Below are 10035 nucleotides of genomic sequence, written 5' to 3' on the forward strand. Positions count from 1 at the left end.
AATTCAAATTTGGAATTCAAGTATTGAATTTATACTTTATTGTTTGCCTCTTTAATTTAATAGATTTTGTTTATTTATTGTATGCATGTTGATTTTTAATGCAACTGTTTTTTCCCTGAATTCGCGTCATGAAAATTTAGCACAACAGTATTGTTTTAACGTCTGTAGAATTGACATGGCATGCAAATTATATATATATATATATATATATATATATATATATATATACACACACACACACACACACACACACACACACACACACACACACACACACACACACACTTTTCTATTGTGAAATGCCATCCGTTGTTGCAATACAGACCAAAATGGTGCTGTTCTGTATTCAGAAAAGGCGGTTTTTAAAGAAAGCTTTGAGTTACGTTTGAATTGCCCCCTGCCCTAAAGAAACCCCGCCAGTGAAATATTGGGATTAACTGGTCTTTGAGGCGCGGATTAGCGCGACTTTCCCAAGCCGCACATTCCTGGTGCCATGTCTCTTAAAACGAAAGGGCCGGAAACCCGGCGGGGAAAATGAGAAATAATTAAAATTTGCTCACGCCTTGCAGTTCCAAAGATACATTTACTTTAAGTGTCCCGATGTTTAATTGCCAAATTACAAGACGCATACAAGCCAGTGCTTTTCAAATTTAACCTTTAATTGAAGTTTCTGAGTGGGCCTGTACCTTATCAAAGCCTACCCCTTTATAAACCACTTGTTGACGCACATTTTATTGAAAATTGATTGGAATACAATATTGAGTTGAGGTGGGCAATTTCTTGTAAATCAGCCAACTAAGAGAGCACTCTATTAATATTTGCTCCAAAGGAAATGGACAACATTTCGTTTAAAAAAAAAAACAATTGGGATGAAGTTAATAAATAAAATAAAACGTCCACCTGATAAATAAACAGATAAATTAGTTTAACGTACACGCCATTTGCCATCTGTTTCTTGATACATCATCATTGTCGCACAAGAAAATCGATAACAATTTGGTGGTTCGGTTAGCCGTCTTTTTTCTTTCTTCTCATAAATCGGGCCTCCCCGACCTTTGTATTAACATTTGCATTTCAAGCTATTGTAGCTAACCTATTAAAACACAAGCACACACATACAATTCATCATACATTTTAATAACTCGTCCAGACGTAATAACTTTAAATATGGTGTCAGATTTGAAATTGTTTATTAATGTTTCTGTGGCGGGACCACATTACCACTCCAGACAAGTTTAAGATCCACGTGGGTGGTATATGAGTTATGACCAATGGAGATCAATGAACGGGGACAGACAGTTCCTTTCTTACACATTCTCTCGAGTCCCTGTATTTTCGAGATTGTTTGTCTCTTGAAATTAATCCAATAGTAATCATGTGACTGGTATTATTTACCGTCGTGTTTCCTTAAAGAAAAAAAAATCTATTAAAATCACAGCCGAGTCTTCGCAGATGCGACGGAGCTCACAAATTGCATACAGTTACAACAGATCACAGTTTCGAAGGCTAGCACAGATAAAAAAAACACACAAATGTACCATTTATATAAGACACACATTGATTGTCTTTTAAAAACTACATATTGATTCCTTATAAACACCTTTTGTTAAATAAAGTAGTGCATCCAGGTCGCCATGGGGGCGTTCAGCGCACGCACACACACACACACACACACGCGCACTCGCACACATCCTCTCTATCATCCTCCTGATGGAAGTGTCTCTCGTCTTGCCAACATTGAAATAGGTCGGCGTGCTGTAAGAGGCTTAGAGAAAGCCTGCCCATTCCAAGCACTTAACCAAAAGATTGGCTCCTTTTGCCGTGTAGTTTTTTCTCCTCTTTTCTTGTGTAAGGGTTTGTTCCGTGGCTTTGACCTAACTTATTACAAATTCACTTTGATTCCCTGTACCTTAAACAACAGGTTGTGGTCAAATGGCCTATAATTTCAAATACGCATTCACGACCCTTCAAATACTGCTTTGCAGGCCACGAGGGGTGCATGTAGCTCAAATAGATATTTCATGTCAAAGACGAACTTCAAAAGCGCTGTCGGGCACAGTGCAACCCATCCATCTCGGAGAGTTCGCGTGTCACGGAACACTTCTGTTTTTGGAAGGATGGCAGGTCTACAAGGTTTATTATATGGTCTTTTTTAGTGTGTTGATTGAACAGAATGGCAGACGTTTCGTTAGTTTCACAACACCTGGAATTTCCAGGAGGAAGTCTGATCTTTGTAATCCAAGCAGTCAGCATTGAAGTTCAGTTTCCACGAGGACGCTTGGTCTTTATAATCCAAGCAATCCGCGGTGGAGTTGAAGCCGAGCCCCGAGGCACCGTAACCTTGCGTGGGGAGGGACGCGGGAGACTGGTTCAGGTGACTGGTGACAGCGTTGGTGCTCATGGGGCTCAAAGTGGATCCTGGCCCGGTCAGCTGATGGTGCATGGGCGTCAAGTAAGAGCCGCAGTCCATGCCCCCAAAGTAGGATGTGGAACCAGCGTAGCCCTGGCTGTATCCAGACGCTTGAGTATAGGTCATGGGGTAGGATCGCTGCATGCAGGAGGAGGAGGTAGAGAGTGGGTCTGACAGCGGGGAGATGGAGGCCGGGCTCCAAATGGACACCGGCGCGGTTGTGGTGGAGATGGCCGGCACTGAAGTGCTGGAGGGCGGGGTGAACTGGCCACTCGCCCCGCTCTCTGAACTGGCCTCCCGCGCTGGAGAGCTCTTCTTTTTGGCAGGTCGCACCTTGTTCTGGCCTCCGTTTTGTTGTTGTTGCTGCTGCTGGCGACACTTTGCCCTTCGGTTTTTGAACCAAACCTGACATGATAAAAAAATACAAAACATGGTTTATTCATATTTACGGTGTGAACCAACTTAAGTTGCGGAGTAGCGCTGTACAATTATCTTTGCTCTGCCTTTGCGCAAAATGAGAAACTACAGACATCATTATAGATATTTTACTATTATAGTGCGCCTCTCGGTTCATAAAGATGTCTACGGATATTAGATGGTTTAATTTTTAAATTAGACACTCTTGCATGACTTGAATGATACGTACCTGTACACGGGACTCCGGTAAGTTGATTTTCAAGGCTACCTCCTCTCGCATGAAAATATCCGGGTAGCGCGTTTTCGCGAATAAAGCCTCCAGCACATCTAGTTGCGCTCTAGTAAATGTTGTCCTTTCCCGCCTCTGCTTTCGAGGAGTCGCTGTTTTAAATAAACAAATGCAAGGTTGTCCATCCGAAAAGCTTTCATCCATAGATTTATTTAAAAAGCGGGTTATAAACATTAATGTATGATACCAAAATATTACTAGGCCTATAAAATATCAATATATCTAAAACGTTTGACGTAATTTGTTTGATTATTTAGTAAAACATTTTAAACTTTTCCTCGTTTGATATGTCATCATTGGTGCAATAAAAACAACACAGGCCTACTAAATATGTCAGAATAATAGATGCATTTTTATTATAATTCACCAACTGGCGTATGTTTTTTAATTCTTACGATTTACAAGGCATATAAATTGTATTGTTTGAGATTGTGGATTTCAAAAAGGTTGTGAACTTCTTCAAAATTCATAACTCTACAATTTAATTAGACATCAGCTACACTTAACCCGCTGAATAATAATCTGCATCTCAAGAAATCTCGAGTGGAAGTGTAATTATGAGAATAGAAAGCTTATAAATCAAATAGCCAGGCCTACTATTTACATTTAAGCACGTAGGGGCAAAAGTGTAACTACATAATCTTCAATCCATAAATGACATATCAATATCGTTGTGTGCATACATTCCAAGCATCTTTTACAAGCATCTTAATAATTCGGAAGCCTGTCTCTCACCTGGGTATCCAACGGAAGGGTGCAGAAGGTCCATACCGGAGGTAGTTAAACTTAGCCCGTTGACCGTGTAAGGTGGTTGCTTGAGATACGACATCATGCTAAAGATGGTTGTGGGGGGGTTGAAGTTGGAGAAAATTTGGAAGGCTGAACACCGGACCCTTTAGTCTCCTTTTCTTAGACTTATTTCTGCTGCTAGCTTGTTAACGTCTTCAGCGGTGGAGGTGAAACCAATAACCCTGTTTTCAAAAAACAAGGGGACAAAGATAAACAGAGACGTTTACTTAATTGCGACGACGGAGGTTGATGTTTCAACGTCTGTCATTAGATGGAAACAGGGTTCCTCTAGCTGCGATGACTTATTGGCGAATAAACCACGTCCACACCGCAACGTGCTCTTAAAGCCGCTCCAGACCTCCAGCTGTCCTCATGAGATGAACGAAGCTCATCTTGACAAACGCCCCCCGTCCCTCCCCTTCCTCCCCTCTCCCCACCAACTCCAAAAAGTAACATCTATTAATTGCAACAAGTCTTCACAAAGGCAAAACTCAAGTCGTTCAAATGTGCACACAAGCCCGAAAACAACCCGGCTAATTGTCTCAGGCAGATCATTGATTGGGAGCTATTGGTGGAAACAAAGGCCACTGTTAGCCTGATAACTAATGCTGATAACAAAAGCTCCATTGGCGAGGGACAAAAGTAACCAACTTATTTCCCCATTTATATCAGTCAAAAGAGTAGGCTATAAACTTAAAATTACGTGCTTTAGTATTTTTCAGAAATTACATCTGTTAATTCTACGTTGAAAAGGAGTATAACAATACATCAACTTTAATCTTTTTGATGTTCCATTACATTTTTTTTTTGTTGCTATAGATTGTTGACGCAGTTATTAGTTCATATTATTAGTTTAGATATTAATTTATTAGAATTTAAAAATAATTTGACTCAAACGAACAGATTAGGCTATCAGCCAATCATTTTTGGGGCCCAAATGAAACAAAAAAGTTTCTTATAATAGGCTATTGTGTCAACAAGCAAAACTCCAAATTAACCGAGGTTCAGCATCATCCAAATCACAATCCTGTTTGAATGCATGATGAAATTATTAAACAAAAACTTCAGCCTTATTATGCAAAAAGAGTTGTTGTTTTTTTAATCCAACTTGTTCTCCCCTCAATCTGTCACTTAAAACAGTCCTAGTCTACCAGTTGCGCAGCCGCTCGATAGTAATTACCTCATCCAATAATTAATTATGATAAATGTTGTTGTTGATAAATTAACGAGATAATCCGTGTGGCACGCTCTCCCCTAATTACTGGACGCTACCTCTTCAGATGAACGTTTGGCCTCATTGATTCTGTGCATGACTACAATAAAAATCACCCGCGTGCGCGCTTTTCAATGCAACGGTGTCTCTGACATGATACAGAACAAACTATTGAAAAAATAAATAAGTACTGAGACTATAATCATCAGATGTTCACTTGTTCAAGAAAGAGGAAAATATATCAAGCGGTATGCAACGACGCAATATAAAATGCATGTTATTTACTCCTTGTTTATTTGTATTCATATTCTCATCAGAAATAAGAGCAGTGTGCCAAATTATGTCGCTCGTTGTTCGTTCATTTATTATCGGGTTGCACCGAAACGGTTTAAATGAGCTAGAAAACCAATCGGTTAGTAAACGCTGATTTAAATTAAATGTAAAAAAAATAAAAAATGGGAAGCAGTGTACTACATCAAGTCAAGATGTGTACAATTAAATATCGATAATTATTTGTTATTTTTAAGAAGCATATAGGTTAATTGTTTGGCTTTCTCAAAATACAAGCAAGCATACAACGAAAAGAACGTTTGAGATATAAAAAGATAAACAAAATATTAATTTAGCTTACATTTCACAATAATAATAGGTTATAATTACTACTAATAAAAATAATAACAATGTTCGCAAAATCTTAATATAGAAAAATATATTGTACAAGACTACTAAGGCGGGCTACTTACTGAATAACTGGATTCAATTCGAAGTCCGGTAAAGTTTTATGTCCAATAGCGAATATACATCTAAATGGTTACAAAAATAGCCTATTGAAGACATCAAGATAAAATCCTTTTCATCAAACCGTGAAGCAAATGAGTTATGATGAAGCCTCTACAGCTAAACACGAAGAATGGATAAAATGGTTTAGAGAGATTAAAGCACATACGGTTATGATTCGCTGCTCTTCTGGGTTGAAGTTGCTGGAGTCTGATTTGTACAGCACGCTGGCCAATGAAGAGCTCAGGACTGGATCTGTTTCTCTCGCAGGGCCCTTTGCAGGGAAACAAATGTCTGCAGCTACTTTTTGATGCAAACTCTCCAGCCAATGAGAGCGAGGCCCCAGCGGAGCACATTCTCATCTCTGAGAATCAAAGGAATGTCATTTTATCTTGTAACGTTAACTCATAGTGTTATGAAGAAAGTGGAAAGAAATGCTTTTTTTTTTTTAGTTTTCACACTCCTATCTTAAAAAAATAAAACAATTCTCTTATATATTTGCATGATTGATCTGTTTTAAATGACTTTTTTTGTTCTGCGGTGGCCCTTAGTGAGCGTGCGCCAGTTTGTATTCTTAGCACTTAAAAAGTTGCAAAGGAAACTATAGTATAATTGATATAATCTCGAGCATGATTAGTAATAACGAGTGAAAACAGCAGACTATATTATAACAGTTAAAGCGGAGAAAACAAATGTTGAATCCACGCAGAGCTCTTGCATTTCTGTTGCGTAGCTGGAGGGATTTACGGGGACTTAATTCTTTAAAACTGTCCTCTCGTCCACATGACGCTCAAACTGCAAGTGCTCAAGCTGATATACCCAAATGCATCAAGAGATGAGTGCATCGCATTGCCATGGGGCTAGATTAGGGCCTTTTATAAGACATGCAGAATACACGTGAAACCAGTGTGGAGTAGCGCAACGAGGAGGTGAATTAGGTAGCTTTAAAAATGATAAAAACAACATGTTGCCAATATCCACTTCGAGACATGTCTACCGGGATTCTTCTGTGTGGGAGAAAGCCGACTCTATCATAACAGTCTATACATTTGAAGATATCCTGAGAAGAGGAGAACCTGACAAGCGCCCGGGTGACTCGAGATGCACGGACAAATGAACAACGGTGAGCAACATATTAACAAAGATCATTGCTATTTAACGCATGTTTCTTTTTCTTTAATTGAATCCAGCTCAGATGTGTTTAAATGAAACGCAACTTTTTCTAAACAAAATAATTTATGAATATATTCTACCTTTTATTAGAAGTACTATTATTATTATCACTGCTACTATTACTAATATGGTTGCTGCTTGTCATTACCATCAGATATAATTCTTATTATGGCAAACTATAATTTCCAATTCATAGGATCAGTCATAAGGATCAGTAAGTTCTAATTCTTTTTCTGTTTAAACACAACATTTTTTTTTTGTTTGATATTATTGAAGCATAAACTATAGCAAATGTTGGTACATTATTATTTTTTTAAGATTAGGGTATTTTCCTGTTTACTACCCTACTAATAAATTACACAAACAACAGCAGCTAATAATAATATTAATAATAATAAGAATAATTTGATATGTCATGATGGCTGGATTTTATCAATGAGATTTGAGTTTATTCATCCTTTTATTTTACTTGCATTGGATGATGCCGTTTTGAGAACATAAACGCAAAGACAATTTAAAAACATGATTAATAAAAAGTTCCTATTGTGTAATTCCAGTTAGAATCTGATCTATCTAAAAAAAGTAGACTACAGGCCTATAATAGGTTATTTATATATATATATATATATATATATATATATATATATATATATATATATATATATATAGATCTAGGAATGGCGTCGCATTAATCGAGTGTGATCTTTCTTTGGGTTCCAGATGCACAAATAACTTTTACACTTCAAGACAGGAGGAAAGCTTCAGTTGTGCACCTGCTATTGTGGAATGCCCTGGAGACGATGACAGCCACCATTATCCTGGTGATTTACCTGTTAATATTTCCCCACATCCACCTGCCACGTACTGTTTTGAAAATCCATAAACAATGTCTTTCATGTCAAGAGTTCTTTGTGTTCGAAAGTGAATGAAAAATGAATCTTTCAACGCAAATTGCTGAAACCCATTCACCTGAGCTCAAGTATGAAATTTTGAAGAAAAAATAAAAAATAAACTGCGGGTCGCTACATGGAACGGATGAACAGAAATGATAACTGTGCTTACAGGACTGCGAAAACATCTAAATAAACGACATAAAAATAAAAAATAATAAGTTCTGCGGTTCAAGATTTAAAACTGATCGGGAACTAAAACACTTGAAAAGCTCATATCTGCAGATTTTTAGACGGTAGAATACGGGAGCGTGTGTTTCGCATGATATTAACGCGCTGTGTAATTAAGTCACAGCTATGATAAATAAACGATGTTTCATCCACCATCATCATCCCGCGTGCCTTTATCGCTGGGATCTCGCCCAGCTTTGCCTCTCGCTGTTTAAACTGCTAAATTATTGATCAAATTCTAAACGCCCCGCGTCCGGAGGGACCTCTCATCTTTAAAGGAATCGTGGCTTGTCAAAGTGAAAAAGAGCAATGCGTGTTCGCAGCGCAATCCCAGCAAATGACACCCTTCCCTTTAATCTCCACTTTGGTTGAATGGCGAGTTGCAATATTAAACGTTTATTTGGGATCTAATGCTGAGCATGTGACGGTATCTAGTGTATTATTAAGACGTTCTGTTTTTTTTTTTTAAATGACTGAATATTATTGATTGATTGATTAACTTTATTAATCCCAAAGGGAAATTCACATGTCACAGCAGCTCACCTCAATAAATATATAAAAGAGAAAAAGATACGGTATTTCATACAGCCCCCCTTGTTTCAAGCATCACAGTAAACTCTACACACAAGTACACTTTAAAATACATCAGTCATCTAATATGGCATTGATTATATAACTTAATGGCTGTTGGTAAAAATGACTTTTTATATTGTTCCTTATGGCATGATAACTGACATTTACAATTACCTACTATCTAATATATAGTCAAACAATAATAGTCTACAAATATAGTCTATAATAATATTTAAATGACATATATAATAGCTATGCTATTTTATTATTTATAACAATATCCATTAGGCCTACTACTACTGCTACTAAAAAAATAATTTCAAAAATCATTGAAGTACTAATCTCTCTCTCTCTGTCTCCCCTGCAGGTCCAAATGTTTTGGAAGCACTGGTGGGCAAATGCAAAGTGGACATCATCTGATGTTATCTTATGTGAATGTTTGGAGGAGCACAGTAGGAAAGGATCAGTTTCTTCACTGTTTTGTTAACAACTGAAGATTTGAACATCTTTAGTGGCTTTTCAATTATGACACCATGTTGCACTTACTCTGAAATTGTTGGATTGATAAAAAAAAGGACTTTGTTGATTCATTTAACTGTATCTTCCAGTGTTAAGTATATTGATTTGTATAAGGTTCTGAGTTTAGAGATAAGATTAGAACCCTAGATATGGCTGAATGGACATAATTTAGCATGATACATTACAAATGAACTTGCCTTAATATTCTCCCAAATGTTTCTCTGATTTGACATAATTGTGACAGTGTTTAAATGCGATAACAGTCATGATGAGAGGAACACTTGAACGTGAAGGTATATTTGCACAAAGTAATTACTATGAATAAAAGAGCTCGTTTGATCTTTATTGACATTCATAATTTCCCATGTGCCACATCTTCCTGTAAGGTACAGCAAACTTAAATGGGGTTAAATGTTATGCGTCACAGTCCGAGAAAATAAGGATGTCAAATTGGAAGGGTGGGGAGAAACAGAGGATGATTGCACAGTACATTTCAAGAGATCACTAAGGTTTCGGCAATCTACATATAGAAACAGACTGGGGATAAAATAAAAGAGACGAGGAGAGAGAGAGAAAACATTAAAATTCCTTAGTACAGTTACTCACTGCAACAATATTGTACAGCACCACATTTTTCAGTAACTCTATGTATAATTGTGTTTACACACAAAAGAAATTGCATACTAATTAATTTTGAATAAAAGTTTTTAAACAAGTTTGTTGAACATAAACGCACTTTAAAACCTCCACCTAG

The 10035-nt window shown here is 37.3% G+C and overlaps 1 protein-coding gene across 2 annotated transcripts; it reads right to left on the minus strand.

Annotated features, from left to right (window-relative positions):
- Window positions 1-645: 645 nt before the first annotated feature.
- On the minus strand, window positions 646-6177 carry LOC306850864 (homeobox protein OTX2). Of its 2 annotated transcripts, none has more exons than XM_079386803.1 (4): window positions 6065-6177; window positions 3852-4087; window positions 3057-3208; window positions 646-2815 (listed from the first exon to the last, which is right to left on the minus strand). In XM_079386803.1, the coding sequence occupies exons 2-4, from the start codon at window positions 3946-3948 to the stop codon at window positions 2195-2197; spliced, it is 870 nt and encodes a 289-aa protein (XP_079242929.1). In that variant the 5' UTR covers window positions 3949-4087; window positions 6065-6177; the 3' UTR covers window positions 646-2194. The 2 variants fall into 2 exon arrangements, with proteins under 2 accessions (XP_079242929.1, XP_079242928.1); XM_079386802.1 differs by having other exon boundaries at window positions 5862-6086.
- Between the last annotated feature and the right edge of the window lie 3858 nt (window positions 6178-10035).

The sequence above is a fragment of the Barbus barbus genome (assembly GCF_936440315.1).
Source record: "Barbus barbus genome assembly, chromosome: 30".
Lineage (NCBI taxonomy): Eukaryota > Metazoa > Chordata > Actinopteri > Cypriniformes > Cyprinidae > Barbus > Barbus barbus.

Bases quoted from the DNA above. Each gene is read 5' to 3' on its own strand.
- LOC306850864 (XM_079386803.1), bottom strand. From the start codon at position 3,948: ATGATGTCGTATCTCAAGCAACCACCTTACACGGTCAACGGGCTAAGT. The intron at 3,209-3,851 runs GTGAGAGACAGG...TATTTAAAACAG, and splicing joins CCCTTCCGTTGGATACCCAG to CGACTCCTCGAAAGCAGAGG. The intron at 2,816-3,056 runs GTACGTATCATT...TTATCATGTCAG, and splicing joins TACCGGAGTCCCGTGTACAG to GTTTGGTTCAAAAACCGAAG.